This window comes from Engystomops pustulosus, chromosome 8 (assembly GCF_040894005.1).
Source record: "Engystomops pustulosus chromosome 8, aEngPut4.maternal, whole genome shotgun sequence".
In the NCBI taxonomy this organism is placed as follows: Eukaryota; Metazoa; Chordata; class Amphibia; order Anura; family Leptodactylidae; genus Engystomops; species Engystomops pustulosus.
In genome coordinates, this window is record NC_092418.1 from 110903165 (window position 1) to 110925476 (window position 22312).

The window sequence follows — 22312 nt, forward strand, 5'->3', positions numbered from 1 at the left end:
TGTCCATATACAGTGGGTTCTGTCTGTCCATATAGAGTGTGGTATGTCTGTCCATATACAGTGGGGTATGTCTGTCCATATACAGTGGGTTCTGTCTGTCCATGTACAGTGGGTTCTGTCTGTCCATATACAGTGGGGTATGTCTGTCCATGTACAGTGTGGTATGTCTGTCCATATACAATGGGGTATTTCTGTCCATATACAATGGGGTATGTCTGTCCATATACAGTGGGTTCTGTCTGTCCATATAGAGTGTGGTATGTCTGTCCATGTACAGTGTGTTATGTCTGTCCATATACAATCGGGTATTTCTGTCCATATACAATGGGGTATGTCTGTCCATATACAATGTGGTATGTCTGTCCATGTACAGTGGGGTATGTCTGTCCATGTACAGTGGGGTATGTCTGTCCATATACAGTGGGGTATGTCTGTCCATATACAATGGGGTATGTCTGTCCATATACAGTGGGTTCTGTCTGTCCATATAGAGTGTGGTATGTCTGTCTATGTACAGTGTGGTATGTCTGTCCATATACAGTGGGTTATGTCTGTCCATATACAATGGGGTATTTCTGTCCATATACAATGTGGTATGTCTGTCCATATACAGTGGGGTATGTCTGTCCATATACAGTGGGGTATGTCTGTCCATATACAGTGGGGTATGTCTGTGCATATACAATGGGGTATGTCTGTCCATATACAATGGGGTATTTCTGTCCATATACAATGGGGTATGTCTGTCCATATACAGTGGGGTATGTCTGTCCATATACAGTGGGGTATGTCTGTCCATATACAGTGGGGTATGTCTGTCCATATACAGTGGGGTATGTCTGTGCATATACAATGGGGTATGTCTGTCCATATACAATGGGGTATTTCTGTCCATATACAATGGGGTATGTCTGTCCATATACAATGGGGTATGTCTGTCCATATACAGTGGGGTATGTCTGTTCATATACAATGGGGTATTTCTGTCCATATACAATGGGGTATGTCTGTGCATATACAATGGGGTATGTCTGTCCATGTACAGTGGGGTATGTCTGTCCATATACAGTGGGTTCTGTCTGTCCATATAGAGTGTGGTATGTCTGTCCATGCACAGTGTGGTATGTCTGTCCATATACAATGGGGTATGTCTGTCCATATACAGTGGGGTATGTCTGTGCATATACAATGGGGTATGTCTGTCCATATACAGTGGGTTCTGTCTGTCCATGTACAGTGGGGTATGTCTGTCCATGTACAGTGTGGTATGTCTGTCCATATACAGTGGGGTATGTCTGTCCATATACAGTGGGTTCTGTCTGTCCATATAGAGTGTGGTATGTCTGTCCATGTACAGTGGGGTATGTCTGTCCATATACAGTGGGGTATGTCTGTCCATATACAGTGGGGTATGTCTGTCCATGTACAGTGTGGTATGTCTGTCCATATAGAGTGTGGTATGTCTGTCCATATACAGTGGGGTATGTCTGTCCATATACAGTGGGTTCTGTCTGTCCATGTACAGTGTGGTATGTCTGTCCATATACAGTGGGGTATGTCTGTCCATATACAATGGGGTATGTCTGTCCATGTACAGTGTGGTATGTCTGTCCATATAGAGTGTGGTATGTCTGTCCATGTACAGTGGGGTATGTCTGTCCATATACAGTGGGGTATGTCTGTCCATATACAGTGGGGTATGTCTGTCCATGTACAGTGGGGTATGTCTGTCCATATACAATGGGGTATGTCTATCCATATACAGTGGGGTATGTCTGTCCATATACAGTGGGGTATGTCTGTCCATATACAGTGGGTTCTGTCTGTCCATATAGAGTGTGGTATGTCTGTCCATGTACAGTGTGGTATGTCTGTCCATATACAATCGGGTATTTCTGTCCATATACAATGGGGTATGTCTGTCCATATACAGTGTGGTATTTCTGTCCATGTACAGTGGGGTATGTCTGTCCATATACAGTGTGGTATTTCTGTCCATCTACAGTGGGGTATGTCTGTCCATATACAGTGGGGTATGTCTGTCCATATACAGTGGGGTATGTCTGTCCATATACAGTGTGGTATGTCTGTCCATATACAGTGGGGTATGTCTGTCCATATACAGTGTGGTATGTCTGTCCATATACAGTGGGGTATGTCTGTCCATATACAGTGGGTTCTGTCTGTCCATATAGAGTGTGGTATGTCTGTCCATATACAGTGGGGTATGTCTGTCCATATACAGTGGGTTCTGTCTGTCCATATAGAGTGTGGTATGTCTGTCCATATACAGTGTGGTATGTCTGTCCATATACAGTGGGTTCTGTCTGTCCATATAGAGTGTGGTATGTCTGTCCATATACAGTGTGGTATGTCTGTCCATATACAGTGGGTTCTGTCTGTCCATATAGAGTGTGGTATGTCTGTCCATATGCAGTGGGGTATGTCTATCCATATACAGTGGGGTATGTCTGTCCATATACAGTGGGTTATGTCTGCACCCTGTGTGTCCTTACAACGAAAAAACAAGCTCACCTACACAACCAATTAAAAATAACTTTATTAAAGTTTTTGGTTAAAAAATCAATACATTTAAGTTTCTCTAAGTCCATTACCTTTAACTTATTGGTGGTGAGAAACATTTTTCTTGCATAATTTCTACTTCAGACCGAGCTATTAAAATGGATTTAAAACACAGCACAAAGATAAATAAAATATCCTTTGCATAAATCACTTAATGAGATTTCTGATGATTCGCTAATTCTTTATAATTCCTCCATTTTCCGCCTAATGCAGAGAACATAACACAAAAAGACAGGCTTGACTACTGCGGAGTAGTCGGCTGTGTGAAAGGCTGCATTGAATTCATTTGCGGTAAAATAATTCAACTTTTTTTCTGTAAAGAGAAAATAATTAAGTTGACATTCAGATTTCACTAAAAGGCGCCAAGGTTATGGAAAATGGGAAGTTGCGACGTCCATTACTTTCCTTTTATTTAAAAACCTCCGACAACTTCGCGTAATTTCAAGTGATCGATAAATATTCACTTAAATGATCGTTCACTTTCTCCTCGGTTGCTCTCGACTCAGGTGGTGGACTCTAGACGGCTGTATCTCATGTGTCCATGTGAACAGCTACAGTAATTACCGTATATACTCGAGTATAAGCCGACCCGAGTATAAGCCGAGGCCCCTAATTTTACCACATAAAAATGGGAAAATCTATTGACTCGAGTATAAGCCGGGGGTGGGAAATGCATTGGTCACAGCCTCCCCAGTGTATATAGCCTGCCAGCCCCTGCCCCAGTGTATATAACTCCCCCCCGCCCCTGCCCCAGTGTATATAACTCCCCCCCCCACCCAGTCGTGCAGCACTACAATACCATTGCAGCGGATGGATCTCACAGAAGATCTACGGGGGCCGCCGGAAAGGTGAGTTTTGATTTATTTTTTTGACTCGAGTATAAGCCGAGTTTGGGTTTTTCAGCACATTTTTTGTGCTGAAAAACTAGGCTTATACTCGAGTATATAAGGTACTTATATATACATTGATCATCCATTCCGTAAAATCCTAACAATAAAACCTAATATTGCATTGTTCCTCTTTGTTCTGTCATCTGTGACCTTTCACGCCATGGACAAAACCTGTGGTGGTATGAATCGGCAAGAACATTTTATGAACAGATTCAAGTGCTACTGTGGTATGGGACCAGGTGGTCTTGTTCTTGCAAACCATGTTCACCAACGTGATTGGTTCTAGTTATGTAAACCCCAATCACCTTACATCTTGTTGATGCTCTGCCCAGTGAATATGCTGTCACACTATAGTTTGACACTTGTCAAAGTCACACAGATCCTTAAAGGGAACCTGTCACCACATTTTTCAAAAATGCAGCTAGTAGCCGGTTTCTATAGAGCCCTAGTAACTATCTGACACCCTTCTTTTAGCTAAAAGCTGTTTCTCTCACATCCCCATTAAATCAGAGTTAGAAACTTACCTGATATCTAGGAATCTATAGAGTGAACCAGGGGTGTGGCCTAATGTCATGTGACCAGGGTGACATCATCACAGGTCCTTTAGTCTCTTAACAATTGCAAACTGTACCCCATGCACATAACTGACCACATAAAAAAAAAATCATCCCCACAGCCTGCATGGACTTCTACTCCTCTCCATGCAGGCTGCTGTGATTTGATGTGATATGATATGCTGTGATTTCTTTAGATATATGATTGGTGTACAGTTTGGCAATATTGGGAGGTTAAAGGACCTGTGATGAAGCCAACCTGGTCACATGATATTACTGTTGCATATCGTCCACCTCAACTCGCTCAAGACATGCTTGGATAACCGGGTAAAATTATAACGTTGAATCCATGAACTGGATTGGTGGGTTAGGGTCCTCAAACCCGGACAGTTGGAAGTACAGATTCAGCGTTCATTCTCTCCCCCACTGGCAATAATTTCAGTCAGTGCTGTGGGTTAGCCCTTCAAAAGCTAATGTGAACTCGCCACCATGTTCCTTAGGGTCATTGTTACCTGATGATGAAACGGGAACAATGATCCTAGGGTCCTTGCCAGTGTCATTTAAAGGGTCAACACACATGGGTGTCACCACTGGGTGCTCATATCTGGGTTCCCAAAACAAACTTTTGTTCAAAGTTCATCCAAACTCAGCGACCCCCAAAACCTGAATGGGTCAATCATCACTACTCATACATTTGTGATTTTTTCAGACTTTATTTGTAAAAAACAGACTCCGGTGCCAGAGTTATCACCCTCTAATATAAATCAAACAAGACCACACCCCCGCAAAATAATATACAGGTGCAAATTTTACAGACTTAAAGATAAGTCAACCCATGGTCCTTCTTCCCTATTCTTATCATAGCCAGAGTCCTCCGTACACCCCAAATATTCCATTGCTTTTTAGCCAAGTTCATGAACACAGGACAACGGGATTCGTTCGCTCAAGTTTTTGCTATGTTTAACAAAAAAATTAAATAAATAAAACTATTCTTGTTTCTTAATGTCAGAAGATTTGATAACAGCCGATGCCGTGATGGACGTTGGTTTGTAGTCCTTTGCAATGTTTGTAATCCCCTGTAAATAGACCGGTGATATGTTTGACATTTTGACAGAAACAACAGCTTTTGCTTGGTATATTTAGGTAGAAACCGAACCTCGAAGTCTTTAAATTAATTTTTTTTTTTTTCCTTTGGTGTGTTAGCAGTTTGGATGGCTGCGGGATGCATACCAAGCAGAACGGGCCTGTAAAATATGTCGGATTGTCTCTGGAGGATCTAGGCTAGATATTTGCACGGCATAAGTAAATGTTAGCATTGCTTTGTTTATCTGAACTAACGGTTTGCAAATATAATAATAGCCTAAGAGAGAAAAAAAAAATAAAAAATAAGCTCACTGTCATGCTGGTTAAAAAATGATCGCCCAAGGCCGACCTGTCATAGAGATTGTGTTTTCACATTCAGCTGATATTTTTACTTTATTTTATTTTTTTACAGATTACAAGAATAAATTGAGAATCTTAGATAGTTAAAGGAATAATGATATAATTTAAAAAAATATATATATGTAAAATTTTTTTTTTTACAGTTGCAGTAATGGAAAGATTGCCCCTAGCTGTCAGTTATGTGATGGGTACTGCTATAATGGGGGCACGTGTCGGCTGGACCCGGAGACCAACGTACCTGTCTGTGTGTGAGTATCATTTGTGACAATGTATCTCCTGACAATACAAGGACTGCCAGCGCGCGGCTAATAAAACAGGGCCACACAGTTGTGATTCTCTCTTCACCTTCTGCTGTGTAACACTGAGTATCATCAATGAGTAATAACCCGATTCGGCTGGAATCCAAAAATAGGTGTAACACAAGAAACAAAAAGCAGCCATGTTTTATATAACATTGTTTTAAACTATAGTCTAATTTATATATAAAACAAATAGAAAAGTTTCACGTGTTATTTTACTTTAAAATATGGTCATTATAGCGCAGGGGTGGCGAACCTATGGCACGGGTGCCAGAGGTGGCACTCGGAGTTCTCTCTTTGGGCACTCAGGCCATCGCCCAGCCCAAAGGTCAACATTCAGGACTCAAGACCTGAATCAAGGAGATGTGGACAGAGCTTGATTATCATTGTAACCTCTTCTCCGGACCCATGATTTATCCTGTTAAGGGAAACTACAATAACAATCGAATTTCTCCTTCTTTCTCTTGTATTGGTGTCCTCAGGGCGCCAATACGTTTGAAACCTGTGAGTTACTTTAAATTGGCATTTGGCACTTTGTGAAAAATACCTGGCTTTTGCTTGTAGTTTTGGCACTCAGTGCCTAAAAGGTTCGCCATCACTGTTATAGCGGATAAGAGTTTGAAATATTAATAGGTAACCCATGCAAAAAGTTTTTATTGACAAATTGGTGGGGATGCTACACAGATCAGCTAATAAACAGAGAATGGAACAGAAAGTAGACAGCACTGTCCTCGATGTAGTGGTCGGACCAGGTACTGCAGATCAGCTTCAATTTGTATGAAGGAACTGTAACCTGCAATGATACAGTTAAGCCACCATATAGAGAATGGTGCTGTCAGCTTCCTGTTCCATTATCTACCGTATATACTTGAGTATACGCCAACCCAAGTATAAGCCGAGGACCCTAATTTTACCACAAAAACCTGGGAAAACCTATTAAGTTGAGTATAAACTGAGGGTGGGAAATGCATTGGTCACAGCCTCCCCAGTATATAACCTGCCGGACCCTGCCCCATAGTATATACCCAGCACCTGCCCCCCAGTATATAGCCTGTTGGCCCATATCCCCCAGTATATAGCCAGCTGCCTGCCCCAGTATATAGCTAGCCCCCTGCCCCAGTATATAGCCAGCCCCATGCCCCAGTATATAGCCAGCACCTGCCACCCAGTATATAGCCTGCCAGCCCATATCCCCCAGTATATATCCAGCCCCCTGCCCCAGTATATAGCCAGCCCCCTGCCCCAGTATATAGCACGCAGCGGGGGAAGCCAGAAAGGTGACTTTTGATTTATTTATTTTTTTACTCGAGTATAAGCCAAGTTTGGGTTTTCACTTTTTTTTGTGCTGAAAAACTAGGCTTATACTCGAGTATATATGTATGTATTAGTATTGTAGGTTATCAATATTATCACCCTGTAAAAACCCCTTAAAAGTGTTTGCCAATTTATGTTAATTTTTATTATGTATCGGGGACTTTGATATTAAGCAATTTACCAATATATATTCAGATAAAGTTCTGCGCCATTTTCATGAGCTCAGAAGCTACAGCCCTAGTGCATAAATGCCTTCATACTCAGCCGCCTGCCGCTCCCCTTCCATAAGATGGCAGAAGATGAAGGGTCATGTGACCATACACCATGTGATCAAAGAGCACTCCCACCTCTACAGCGTCCTGTGAGCTACCTGTGCAGTGACCTCCTTTCCCTGTCACAGGGGCTGTAATGAGGTTCTGTGTGCAGGGAGCAGACTCTGCTCTTCCTCAGCTTTTGGCTTGATCTATCCTCCAGCCCTGGAATGTTCTCCTCCCCTAATGTTTAGGCTGTTACCCCTTCCTATGCTGCTCTGCAGTCTCTTCTATCCAAACACAGCCACACAGCTTCTAATACCTGTCCCTGGACAGGGAAAGGAGATCACTGCACAGATAGCTCACAGGACGCTGTAGAGGAGTGAGTGCTCATTGGTGTGTATGGTCACATGACTCTTCATCATCTGCCATCTAATGGCTGAATGTAGCAGGCTGCTTAGCATGAAGGCATTTCTAAATTCATGGCAAATTTAACTTACAACCCCCAATATATAGGGCAATATTGTTGGGAAACTAGTAGTCTATAATATCCCATGGAGGTCATTTAGATTTAAGGGGTTATAAAGTGGGGCAACATTCTTCAGTGAATGGGCAAATAATTTAAAAATGATAAAAGAAGAATTAGTCACCTTTCCCCTGTAATCCTCCTGCTGGTGTCTTCTGGGTTCCCTACTGCTCTCCCGTTTCTGAACTTTATGGAAATGCTTTGCGAGGAGTCACTTAGCCTATAGGTGACGCCCCTCGGCCTATAGTTGACGCCCCCTCATCTAGTGGTTGATGAGAAGAATTTATCGCTTGTCTGTAGAGATCAGAATGAAGATAGCAGATGGGTGCTTGACAAGCATCACCTTTAAAAATAAAACATAAAAAAATATATCTGGCTGGTCATCCCCTTTAAATATTTTTTTATTTCAAATTTGAATCAGTGACATAGATATTTATGAACTTTACAAAATAAAAATCTCTCTGAATCCCCTGCTGCGTTAGACTAAAGTGACCTCTGAAGCTCAATCCGTTCCGTTTCCCATTTACAGTTCTCTCCTAGATCAGAGGTAAGACACACTGCATCCAGTCAGTATTATTTTAAAGGGGTGTTGAAGTTCACCTTTGAAGAAGGATGAAAAAAAAGGAAGGTCCGAAGGTTAATTGCCTTTTTCCCATTTAGTCTCCCTCCCAAGCAAGGCTCGCAAGGTGAAAGGATGTTAACTACGTTACATCTATACTTATCCCATTAAATGTATCGCCATCGACCAAGGGCCTCTCACTCACCGCTGTCACAAGAGCAACGCAGACCTAAAAAGTCATACAGAGAAAAATAAAAACCTCTAAACAAAAAAAAACCGAGCAAAGGCATTTGAAAGGTGTTGAGTAAATTTATTACTGTTGGCAGCTGATATTCAATCTTTCTTCTGCTTCTCACTTGTTCTTTCAGACTTTTGTAAAATGTGACCTAGAAAGTAACCAAGGAAGAGACAATCATAGTGTAACTGCGAGGCAACCAAAAATGTGCAGAAATTCGATATAAAAACCTTAAAATAATCATTCTTCTCATAAAAACATAACACAAAGTGCAACATTATGAGACATTTCTTCATTCATGTTTTGGTTTAAAAATCATAAGAATAATAATTACCTTGATACAAAATGATTTGAACATTTTCCTGCAATTTTTTTGAAATATGTAAATTGAAGACTCAATTGAAGGCGACCATTTTTTTTTTTTGGCTTGAGCATGGAAATGCATCTGTAAGGATGTGACAATCTATTCCCTAGGAACAACTGAAATATTGAATCGAAATATATTTGTATATATTTATTTGACTTTAAAAAAATCCCAAAAAGTTTGGTTCCAAAGGTTTTTTTTAGTATTTTTTAATGGTTTGAAAAAAATATTGAAAGCAGAGAATATTTTAAATTTATAAAAAAAAAAAAAAAAAAAACAATAAGTCCCCTTTGTAAATAGTAATGGCCTTTGTTTTTTCTTATCGACTATAGTTCCAATGTCTACATAAGATCATCGCCGCCATCGCACATTGTGGTTTTCCCACATCATCATCCATAAGGCAAATGATTGGTACATTAACAAAAAAAAATTAAAAAATATTTGAACTGACCACCAGAATTGGTACAGGAGATCCTTAAAATGTTATACTTAACAAAAAAAAGTTATTTTATCATATTCCCTGCTTTGGGTATTTTTTTTTTGAAAATCATGGACTGTTCCCAGAAATTTCTGAGTATGTAAATTAAAAAAGATTGAAATTACTGTTAAAACTAAAAATGTTAATCCTAAATGTTGCCCAATAATTCCCACTGTCCCATATTACATATTTACTGTACATAGATGAGCAATTTATAGTCAAAAATAAAAATTAGCCTCCACCATCCTCTATAAGGAGGATATAGACAATGATTACGTCCAAAAGTTCCTAGTGAATGGATTGAGTTAAAAAAAAAAAAATGGCAGCCTCTATTGGGCACCGGTTGTGTTTGGGGAGTCAAGATCTACAATGAGCTCACAACTTTTTGATGTTCCATCCATTGTCAATGAGATACATTAACACTGGAAAGACTGGCAGACTATTTATTGGAGTTGTGTCTTACTGAAATTCTACAGATGCTCAATGGGGTTTAAAAGTCAGCGCTGTGACCAGAAAATGAACCCTTGTGATTACTACTGTCAGAATGAGGGAATTTGCACTATAACAGCGTTTAATGAACCAAAATGCAAGTAGGTTTAACCTTCCACTTAACGCTGTTCTCTGTTTTGACACCGTTTTTGTTCATCATTTGGAACTTTTTTTTTTTTTTTGTACCATGAATAATAACCCAACATCTCTCATATATTTATTTTTTTTTTAACACAAGAGGAATTTGCGCAAAACACTGTGCTTAAAGAAAATTTGGGTGACTTTTTTATGTTATTTTTTTTTCTGTGGACCAAAATTCATTTGTCATGTTACGCCATATGATATCATGTTAAACTGTTGGGTTTAGGTGTTTTTTTACGTAATAAAAATACCAAACATTTGTTTGTTGGTGCACAAAAATCCTTAGTGTTTTTTCAAAAGTAACTGCAAGGATGAGTTTAAGGGGAATTCCAGTTACGATAGATATTTTTGCCGATGATACAGTAACTTTCACCACCTCCATCAACTATGGTGCCATGCAACTGATTCTGATTTCGTTGCAAATTTCCTGTAGCCTCCTCCATTCCGAAGGATTCCGTATAACTTTTTTCAGTCTGCTATCGTCAGATGGATAGAGCCAGGCCTCTGCTTCTGCCCAAATCCCCTTCAGTAGACGATAAAGAATTTAGGAAGCAAATTGGGTACTGAAACTTCTCTACTCTCTGCCGTGAGATAGACAGTCATGGGCTGAAGTAGACTGTTTGGCTCTACCCATCTGACAGTAGACAACCAAAAATATTGGCATTTATTGCTACGGAATGTTGGAGACTAGAAACATTATTCCAACTACACCAAAAGTTAATGGAATAACGCCTATTTATGGATGCAAAGAGTTGGGGTTGGTGAAAATGTTCCCCTTTAAACTGAAAAAAAATATATAGTATTCAAAATTATGGTTACTCCAAATATTTGCTATTTTTAGTGTGAACTTTATTCTTCCTGTTGGCTTAGGAGACATTGCCCAGTGCAATGTTAAAAATTTTATTGTATTAAGTATTTGAGTTTCAAGCTAATCTTGAGGATTAAAAATGTTGTGGGAAAAAAATTCCCGCCTTTAATTAAAATAAGTTCCCTAAACCAGCGCCATAAGAAGATCCTTTTATCATTTTTTTCCTACTGCTTTTGCTGTATATCATCCAAACTCACAGTGTATTCAAGATATGTTTTCAAAATAGTTGAATGTTGTATTCTATGCGAAGAGGACATTACTAGCAAAAAATATCTTCATTGGGGTCCAAATTTGTAAAATGTGATCAGGCTTTCCATCACCATCATATTCTATCTGCTATTTTTCTTGCATAAAGAATGTTTTCAAAATCATCTGGAATGTTTTTGAAATCGGAAATTGTCGGAAATGCTTCTAATGTTTAACCAATTTTTTTAATGCCCAGCTATTTTAGTAAACGTTACAATTTTTTTAATTTTTTTCTACAGCGTTTGATTGAAATATTTTAGGAATATATATATTCCACCACTTCTGAAAACATCCTTGTCTCTTTAACAATTGACTCCTTATTCTTGTTTGCTTCGCAGTGATCCCCAACCAGTGACTCTTGGCACTTTGTTTTATAGACTTGAAATAAAAGGTTTTGATGATCTTTACTCTTCAATATTTTTGCAGTGTACTGTTTTTGAAACAAAAAAAAAATTCTGAATGCAATTCTCATGTTATAAGGTTAACTCTGGTAGAAGAACAACCCATGATATTTGTACGCCCTTATATGGTCACACATATTAGATGAAGGTCAGCAAGATCTACAGATATAAAGCTTATCCAATCTGTTTAGTCTCAAGAGAGACAAGGACTAGATTGTTGGAGTCAGCACACTCAATCCCTTTGCTCTAGGGAGACGTAAGACAAGTTCTTCCCTGGTAAATTAAGGTTGTCTATGCATTATACTGACCATCATTTACACAACTTCTGCATAAGAAATGTAATGCTTATCATGACTTACCTGTTATCAACATAAAAGGTCTTTCAAATGGCTCTGGTTAAAATCTCAGACATAATCCAGTTTAAAAGGGTTGGCCAGTAATCGTTATTGATGGCCTATCCTTAGGACAAGACATCACCAGTTGACATCTTGTCGGCCACTGAATCGACACTCTGTTTGGTGCAGTGTAAATATAAGGTTTATGCTGCAAAGAAAAGCTGATTGGTGCAGGGACCATGGTTGACCCTCACTGATCAACTATTGATGGCCTTTTCTTTAGTATATCTGTAGAAGACATAAAATGTTTTTGCCATGTTCCATTGTGTTCCATATTGAGACCTTTTCCCATACCTCGGATTAGGCCATGGATTCCACTTTTTTGCCATTAATTTTATGTCATTAATTAAAACTTGCTCATATGCACTTTGGATAAAATGGAAGAGTAAATTTGTTGTCCAAGGACCAGGTAAAAGAATAATCAGTAAATATAAATATCTGTAACAAAAATCCAATCGTTAGCAGATCTCTTCCATCAGGGTCCCGGAGGCTGGATACACCTGGGCTCATTGACTAAGGGCTCCACGGCAGCACTTTTGTTGGGCTTCTCGGATTTTTCCGTATTGCACCGATTTCACGGATTTCAGCGCCTTTCATCTGACAAAAATCGGGGGCGTGGCCGTCGGACAACCAGCCGGATTCGGAAAAACCGCAGAATTTAAAAAACGAAATGTGTCGCATGATCACGCACTCACATGCACCGAGAAGAAGAAGGTGAACTCCGGCGGACCTCAGCGCAGCAGCGACACCTGACGGATATCGGGCGCACGGACCTTAGTGAACCGAATCCACGTCGGACAACGCGCCGCGGGACCGTGACAGGACCGGGTAAGTAAATGAGCCCCCACAGTGTTTAGATATTTTTCTCCTATAAGTTATTTATTTGCTATAGGGAATACATTTCTTTAATGTGAAAATTCACTGTGAATTAGTTTCTTAATAACATTTTAATTAAAAAAAAAATGGAGATGCCTAGTTTTAAATAATTAGACAGATATTTATTACACTTTTTAATGCTCCCCATACATTTCAGATTATTTTGAAGGCAACGCAAAACACCGCTCAATCAATCACATTTGTGCTGCACAAATCCAACAACAACTCGAGTCCTGTGATTAGTTGTGTATGTGTTCACTGATTGTTGATCATTTGTTCAAATGATGAATACGCTTTTGCATTCAGGGGTCAAGACCCTTAAAAAAGTAAGGGAAGCAATCAGAAATCCAACTAGCAATCTGCAATAGAATGAAAGTTGAAGGAATAATGTGTTTGCTCATAGAGCAATCCATTACTTCGGGCAGTTTGCTAAGCGCGTGGTTCTGGTTCACTGAAGCTGTGAATGCACCTGTATTGTATGGGGCCTTCGTCAATGAATATTATATATAATATATTCTTTTGAAAAACAAAATTCTGTAAATATTCAAAGGTTCCCTGGAATATAAGTTGATTACTTGGTTTTCCAACTGCTTGCTACAAAGTAATGAGCCAAATATATTATAGAACCCATAAGAAGAAAACATTCAATTATTCAACATTCACTAAAAGCAAAAACATACTAAAAGTTGAACATATTGGAAAAACTGAGCCCAAAAAGTTGCAGAAGCTCTTGATACTACAATTTTATTGTTCAAATTATACAATATATGCTTGAGTCCCTGTCGTGAAGTCATAAGGTATAACCATTCTATGAAGGTTCTGTTGAGGAAGTCTACTTGGTCTGCCCATTCACATTGACTTTTTTTGGACATTTTGAGGTCAAAGTCATAACTCTTTACATGTGGATACCACTTTTAAGCTATTGTGGCACTGGTTGGAGATCACTGCTCTTGAGAATGCATCTCTCATCTTACAATTTGCAAAATGAGTTTTTCGATGAAAGGTGGTCTCCTTAATTAGCCACCACTGCTTTGCATTGCTCCATCACCTTCATTGATAGCTTGATGTGATAGTTTGCATGAAATACATCTCTTTGTGAAACATATTAAAGTCGATTGTCAACTTCATTTAGAAGATCATTTTTGTCGGGGGTTGAAAATATTTTGTATGTATGACCTAAACAGAATTTTTTAGTAAATGTTTCAGGGTTTCCCAGATTTCAGCTCTGTCCATAGAATAGGTAGTTGATAGGTTATCGTTGGGGTGCAGATGCAAATGGTGCAAGAATAGACCAGGATGGATATTAATGGATGGTACCAATGAATCCTTCAATGGAACTAGGCTCTGTAATGTTTTATTAAAGGGGTGATCGAGGAAATATCATTGATGAGGGCTACACAATTTGTTGAGTACTAAACAGCTAATCTGACCGGCATATACATGGGGCCAGAAGAGTTGGCTGGAAGTCATAGCTCATAGTGTCTGGTCATATTTCCTGGATTCCCCTTTATCGTCACAAATCAAAATCCCCAGGTTATACCATAAATGTTTTCTAGATATTGCCCCCAACTCAAACTTAAACCTTTACAACAAACCCCAACCCCATCTGACAGTCATTGACCCCCTCATTACTAAGAGGTGGTTGTGCAGCTCAGAGAAAAACGACCCCTATTCTACAATTAGTTACAGGTAACAGAGACAGGAACTATATGTACCAAACATTTGTGGTAGATATGGAAACACTCACTAGGGTCGTGTATTTAGAGAGTCTGTAAGAGGCAAGAAAAGGCTCTTAAGAACCAGGGACACTCTTGGATCACATGCAAGAGAATGGAGATAAGTAAAGTGGAATACCAGATACAGACCACAGACATTAGTGGATTTGTTTCTTAAGCGGAAAATCAAGATTTTTTGCAATCATCTACAACATCTTGATAGTAATGGGTCAATGACTGTCAATGGTGGGGTAACAGCCAATGAATAACATAAGCAGAGGCAGCAGTCCAATAGGCACCTGCAATCTGTTCCATTCCGGATTATTTTCAAAATGGAACTGAAAATTACAGATTACACATAAATACCTGATTCCACATTTTGCAAAAGTTTGAAACAAATCTAACTAAACAAAACCATCTTTTATTTCTTTTCTTTTTTTTTTTTGAATTTCAGCTTGTTGAGTTTTTATGACATACTTTTTAACAGGTTAGTTAGCTAACAGCTGGCATCCATTAATTTCACTCTTTAATTGGGTCTTCCTAGATGTTCAGCCAACTGGTCAGGAAAGCAATGTGAGAGGCCAGCTCCCAAGAGCAGTAAGTCTGACAATGCCGGATCAAGTAAGTGGCTCAAATTAGCGTCCACCATTACTGCAAACGTATTGTTCGACTGCACTTCTAATGCAGACAAATTCCTGGCTTATGAGTAATGATTATTAAGAAGTTGTTTGGTAAAATGTAGATTAGTAGATTTTTTATACAGTTCCAACTTTGCGAATGACATCATATTATTTTATAGAGGTTTTCCATTTAAAGGGGGTCAACCAGCTCCCAAATAGCCCCTTAAACCAATGTTTTGTAGTACACTTTATTTATCATCTAGACATACAAAAATGGAATTTATATCTTTATGCAAATTAGATTTTTACTTGAACTGGGAGTGGAAATGTTACTGCTAATTAACAAGTTTTACAACTTATTTATATTGGGATGCCACTCATTGAGGTATATGTATCTTAAAGGGAACCTGTCATCAGATTTTCATTAATAAGCCGAGGCTGTTTTTAGCTTAAAAATGCATACTTCCTATCCCCAAGAAATGAACTTTTTAAGCCCATCTGGCTTACAGAAGGAGCAGTGAGCCACAAGGGACATTTGTTTTTTATGTGAGTCACTGTGTCACTGACCCATATCTTAAGCATCTCTCTTGCCCCTCCCTTACCTTGGCACAGCAGAGGATGATGTTAGCTGAAGGGAGGAGTTAAAAGGGAGATGCCAGGAGAGAAAAACATGCCCATGAGACTTGTTGCTAGCGAAGTGACAGGTGGTTACAAAGTTAATTTTCTGGGGATAGGAAGTATGCATTTTTTTTAGCTAAGAACAGTGTGGGCAATAGTTAGCATAATGCTATGGGAACTGTAGAAGTCTGGCTTTGTACACCTGCTTGTTTTTTGTTTTTTTTGGCATTTGAGGAGTTTAGGTGTTCAGTGAATTTACAACTTCTTTATACATTAGTTGCAAAAAAGTCTCCAAAATTCACATATAGCTCTAAGCTTTTTCTCTATAGTAGGGGGCAAAATTTGCAATTTCATATCCCAATTGGGTGATAATCCAGCAAATGTTGCAGAAAACTCAATAAAAATGTTGCAAAAAAGAAATAAAAAGTCAAACCAAAAATTAGATATATGTCCCATTGTGTAAAGACATGGTGAGAAGAGGTGAGTATAGGGGACATACAAACTCTGTAAGAAAAAACAGCTCACCTCTGTCCGTGAGAGTATTTTTGATTGTCTCCGAATGGTACATCACCTGGGCTCATATGTGAATAGTGTTCAAAAAAAAGATCCATCCCACTGCAGGAAAACTCCTGTTAAAACTTGCACTTTATTTTCACATTAAAATATGATACAGATGGAATGTAGCATACGATAACATGTATATAGGAACTAGGCAAAGCCTAAGTGTTTCGACTTAGTCTTACTCATGACTCAGCACAATATATAGCTGTCCTGACAGTATATTTTCCTTTCAACTTAATCTGGTACCAATAATTTTTCCCAAATTTTTTGCGCGGTTACCCAAACTTAACTTTTGTTCCATGTTCGGCCAAACTAGATGAAACGGAACCTGAACGGGTCCAACTTATCACTAGTCGTTACCAATGCAGAATTAAAGTTATTTCACCATAAAGATACATTAAGACCTGTTTCCCCTGAAATGAGAAAGATCGTAAAGAGATTTAATCCATCAAAGTACATCAGACAAGTAGAAGCCCTCAAACTTTCAAATATACAGTTTAAAATAGTTTGTTCCCTGAACAGCTTCTCAGAATTAGATACAGACGAGGCCATCCTATACTCTAGGTCAGTGGTTCTCAACCTTTGTAATGCTGTGACCCCGCAATACAGTTACTCATGTTGCGGTGACCCCAAACCATGCGATTTGCAGTAAAAACACAATAAAATCATGGCTCCAAAGGCTTTAGGCGACCCCTGTGTTTTGGTCGTTCGACCCCTGCTGGGGTCACCACCCACAGGTTGAGAACCACTGCTCTAGGTAATATGTCAGAGTGCAGAGAAATTGTGTCTGGTCTTTGATGACATTATATGTTTTATAATTCTATTGAAGTTATGTTATTTTGTTACAAATCAATAAATAGGTTATCACTAGGTCAATGCCAGGAAGAGGAATCTAAAGTCTAATATATTTTCTTTAAATCTTCAAATAATGGAAGATGGAAATAAAGACCATGCCCATGACATCCATGAATACTTCTTGATATAGGCAATCAGTATCAGATTGGGGTGGCCCTTCAATATCGGAATGGTGAGGTCCTACTCCTAGGAAGCTCTGAACTTCCAGGCACTGCCACTACCGGTAGAATAACGCAATGCCTGGTTAACATTGAAGGGGATATAGAATTCACTAGAGCAGTCCCTTCAGTCAGTAGACATGGGTATATATGGATTTAATGTTGGTGCCCATTCTTGAGGATTGTCTATCAACTTTATAGTCCTGAATATTCTCAATTTTTAGCACCCTTTATTAGTTGCCACTACACCTATTCTGAGATAGTTGAAATTCCACAGATACGACTGATGGGTGGTACCAAGATGTCTTCACCAGCACATGAACATTAAAAAAACCTAATCAATCCTGAAAATATGTCAGTTGGACTCTCTGCTGTAAGGGGGTGGTCTTGGGTGGGCAAAGATGACCTGGCACCACCCAGTCGGAAAGGAGAAATATGGATATTGATTGCTGGAGAATATTGATGGCCAAAAATCATGAAATCACCTCTTTTAAATGATGTAAAGAGTTGGTTAAGGTGAAAGTGGTGAAAGTAAATTTTTTTTGGAAAACTTTCTTTTACACTTTTCTTGTACAAAATTTGCTAACTTTGCTTTTTGTCCTCCACCATAGGAAGCATTGCCATCATTGTGCCGCTTGTTCTTTTGGTGACACTTATTACAACTTTGGTTATCGGGCTAATACTTTGTAAAAGAAGGAGAAGGTAAGTAATCTCTTATCGTTACAAGCTTTGGAAATAAATCACAGCACCCCAAAAAATTATTTTCTATATATTTATATAATTAGTTTTTGCATTGCAGAATGTTTATGATATGGTGTTTGTTATGTGTTTATTTGGTTTTGATAAGTTATGTGTAAGACCGCTGTCCATTACTTACATTACCAAAGTTTTTAAATTTTGATCATACATTTTCTGAATGTGACTTCATTCTATGCCAATTCAAATATGGAGTCAATTTATGTTTTTAATTTGTTCTCAATAAACTATGTCTAGGGCTAAAACAATCCGGAGGCAACCAATAATCAATGGGGGAATGAATGTAGAAATTGGAAATCCATCTTACAACATGTATGAGGTGGACCATGACCACAACGATGGAACATTATTAGACCCAAACTTCATCATAGAATTAGATAAGGTAAAGTGACCTTTTTGTTTGACTAATTAAGAGTTAAAGGTAACCTGCCATCAGAAATCTACCTATTAATGTAGATCTGATAGTAGGTTCCTACTAAACCCTGATCTACCTTTTCCTAATTATATACAGGCGGTCCCCTACTTAAGAACACTCGACTTACATACGACCCATAGTTACAAACGGACCTCTGGATATTAGTAATTTATTGTACTTTATTCCTAGACTGCAATAATCAGCTGGAACAGTTATCAAATGTGTCTGTAACGAAGCTTTAGTGTTAATATTGATTCTAATGACAACCCAACATTTTTAAAATCCAATTGTCACAGAGACCAAAAAAGTTATGGCTGGGATTACAATGATAAAATATACAGTTCCGACTTACATACAAACTCAACTTAAGAACAAACCTACAGACCCTATCTTGTATGTAACCCGGGGACTGTCTGTAATTCTTTCGAAACTAAGCTAAAGTTTATCTACCTAATATGCACATTTTCCATAGAGACTAGGGGGGGCATGTAGTAGCATCTCTTTGCAACGCGAGCAAAAACTACTCCACACCCCAGTATCCTCTTCGATCCCTCCCCAGAGTACTCCCGTTGAGTTTCCTTTGCTCAGAGAGGCTTCTCCACACCACAGTAGCCTCTCTGAAAAACTAGAATATTAGGTAAATAAAGTTGAGCTCGTTTTAGAAAGTGTTATAGGATTAGGTTAAGATAGATTGGGGTTAAGTAGGTTAATAGGAACCTAACATATCTACTTTAAAGGACATCTACCATCAGATTTACTAGTGGCAGACTGTCCCCACTGACATGAGGGTAATGGGTACCTTAATTATTATTATTTTCAAGGTCGTTTTGCAGAGAAGCCAACTTTATAAAAATATGGTAATGAACTGGAGACACACCGGCTCATGTCAGCCAGGTTCCATTTTGCTGTGACCGATCATCAATTATGCATGTCCCCTGTGTATTTCTCTTCAAAACGAGAAAAAAGGTAGCTAGAACCCACTTAGGTAACTAGCATCCCAGTGTGGACAGTCTACCTCCAGTAAATCTAGTGCTAGATGTCCTTTTATAGCTAGATTTCTCATGGTTGATTCAACGTTTAGTGGAATTCCTTCTGCACACGTGAAATTCAGGTCCACAAGTGCTCGGGAGAGGGACCCAATCCCTTCAAAAGAGGAAAACCAGGCACACCGGTGCAAAATTCATAGCAAACAATATAGCAAGGATATATATCTCAAGTGGCACGCTCCGCCATTCTTCCATAAAGAGCTACTCATTGCTACAAGAGAGTAATCCTTGCCATAGTGTTGCAAACTCAGTCTGATGAAGGTCAACTATATGACCGAAAAGTCACTGGATGTTTGCTATAAATTTTGCTATGAAATAAATTTCAATCATCAAATTCATCAAAATAGTCTACCTAGAGTTAGAACTTTCTGCGTCTACCAGGAATCCTGGGGATTGGGACAAGGATTACCCCCCCATCCCCTCCCCCACTGTGGGTCCTAGTTTAAGCATCAACATCTGATTTGCCAAAAACTTATCTAACAGCTACATTGACAGAGAGATAAAATATGAGGATGAAAGACATTACGCAGTCACAAGTTATCATGTGGTTAACTGTCGAGACAAAGAGGAAAAAAACCACATTTACGCTACCCGTGAACTTTTTGTTTAAAAAAAAAAAACGATAAATAGCAATAAAGTTTCTGAAGTTATTTTCTGATTCATTGTGTGGCCCGGAGTTAAAGCAAACAGTCTAACCTTTCAATTTAATTTGTTTGCATTCATGTGTTACCCTCACATCGCCGGAGCGCATTCACAATGCTCATTGGTTTAATTGTATCTGCTTCATGTATAGCTGGGAAAATGCCACAGTAAAATAAAATTTTTATGCTGAGTTCAAAACCCACATTTCTTGTCTGGCTTATTATAAATGGTTGCTATTGAAATCATTTCCTATTATGTACAGGTATGTTTTGCCCTGGGAAAGTTAAGTAAGTGGAAATAAACGGCAGGTTGGGACTAATGGACAGAATAACAAAGCGAAGCGGAGAGTAACACATTGTACTTTATAGTAATTTAACAAACTCAAATCAAGCTGCTCAACATAAAAGCTTCTTCGGCAGAGATAGTGATTTGTGTTAAAAGCTGGAGGGATCAGTTTATCTCGTAAGGTCCCAGTTATATGTAGACCTCTCACCTCTCCTGGTGTAGTGAATACTCGTATTTCCAATAAAATATCAAGTCTACAACATCTTTCTTTAAAGAGAAACCTGCCATGCAAACTAACCCACCCAACATAAATACTTTTGCTAAAAACTAAAAAGAAAAACAAAAAAGCATTGCCCTTATCCCTCAATGGTTTATTGCTATGGCTGCCATGTTTAAAAAAAACTCAATTGGTAAACTTGTATGCAAATCACCCGATGTGAGTCCAATGCTTGTAATAGGGTCCGGTATAAGCAGTGTTGACTGCATTACCCTGCTTTGTTCCTTATTGTTCCTACTGATATAGAACCTATTGCTATTTGGAACATTGAGAGAGAGCTCTGTTACATTATTGGGCACTACATGTCATGTGACCAGAGTATTGTCAACTAAGGTTCTGTTACATTTGCAACGTCTACCCCATGTATATATCTGATCAAATGAAATTACAGCATGCCTCCAAAGAGGATGGGGAGGAGTAGAAGTGCATGAAGGTTTGATATGATCATGCCATGATACTGCCATGTGATCAGATACATACATATAGGTAGACATTATAAATGTAATGGGGTAAATAACCTTAGATGATATCAACCTGGTCACATGACATGCTAAAAAAAGGCATGGGACATTGGGAGGAGTAGATGGGAGGGGCTGGCCTAGAAGACACAACCCATCAAATGTAAGGTAATATAACATACAGTTGTTTTATCAGGATCTGAGGGAAACAATTTTTACCTAAAAGAAGGGTGTCATTTAGTTAACAGGGCCGTATGGGAACCTGTCACTAGCTGTATTTGTAAAAAGGTTATTACTAAAAACTTTGTTCTCTCAGTCTGCCTTGAAAGCTATGAAAAAATTAAGAAATTGTTGTCAACATTGTCCCTACATAATCTGGGAGCACTGATTGGAGGTGAACCACAACAGTCACTTAATTATTGTTATTTTTAAAACAATGTTCACATCTACATTGGGCGCCTTTTTATGCCAGAAATTGCTGTGGTTGAGCCACAGTGGAAACATTGGCAGCTAAACTGCATTAGCATTAACAATTCGGTGGATTCTTAAAATCCTTTCCACCAGCAAAACTGCACCAGAAAATAATTCTGGTTTAGAATGCTAATTATTGCCCTGGATTCTCATAGTTGAATTCAACTGTTGTGATGTTAAGGTTAAATTTTGCCCTTGTTCTTCTTTGGAATATATGCAGAATGTTGGTTGTAGATATTCAAAGCAGTTACACAGTTTGTCCACCAAAATTTAGAAGCCTACATCACAGATTCCACTAAAATTTACAGCAAACTAAGTTCTCCAAACAGAACTTTTTAGTTCAAAACTAACACAATGGCACCACAGAAGCTGAGTGAGCTGACAAGTTCTCCTTAAACTTCACCATCTTCGAACAAGGCTGAAAAAATGTCAAGTTTTATAATACATTATTTCTGATTTTCACAGATTTTTAGTTGTGGATCTAGCAATTAGTTTACAACTATTTGACATCTTTCTACATATT

The 22312-nt window shown here is 38.7% G+C and overlaps 1 protein-coding gene across 6 annotated transcripts in view; it reads left to right on the forward strand.

Annotated features, from left to right (window-relative positions):
• Positions 1-22312, forward strand: part of LRP1B (LDL receptor related protein 1B) — a 1123330-nt gene that overhangs the window by 1096848 nt on the left and 4170 nt on the right. For 4 of the 6 annotated variants that reach the window (XM_072122223.1, XM_072122226.1, XM_072122225.1 and 1 more), the window contains exons 86-90: positions 5614-5718; positions 9973-10086; positions 15172-15248; positions 18051-18141; positions 18433-18577. In XM_072122223.1, coding sequence (XP_071978324.1) covers positions 5614-5718; positions 9973-10086; positions 15172-15248; positions 18051-18141; positions 18433-18577 — 532 coding nt within the window. The remainder of the gene's footprint in view (positions 1-5613; positions 5719-9972; positions 10087-15171; positions 15249-18050; positions 18142-18432; positions 18578-22312) is intronic. The other 2 variants (XM_072122227.1, XM_072122229.1) reach the window with 1 other exon arrangement.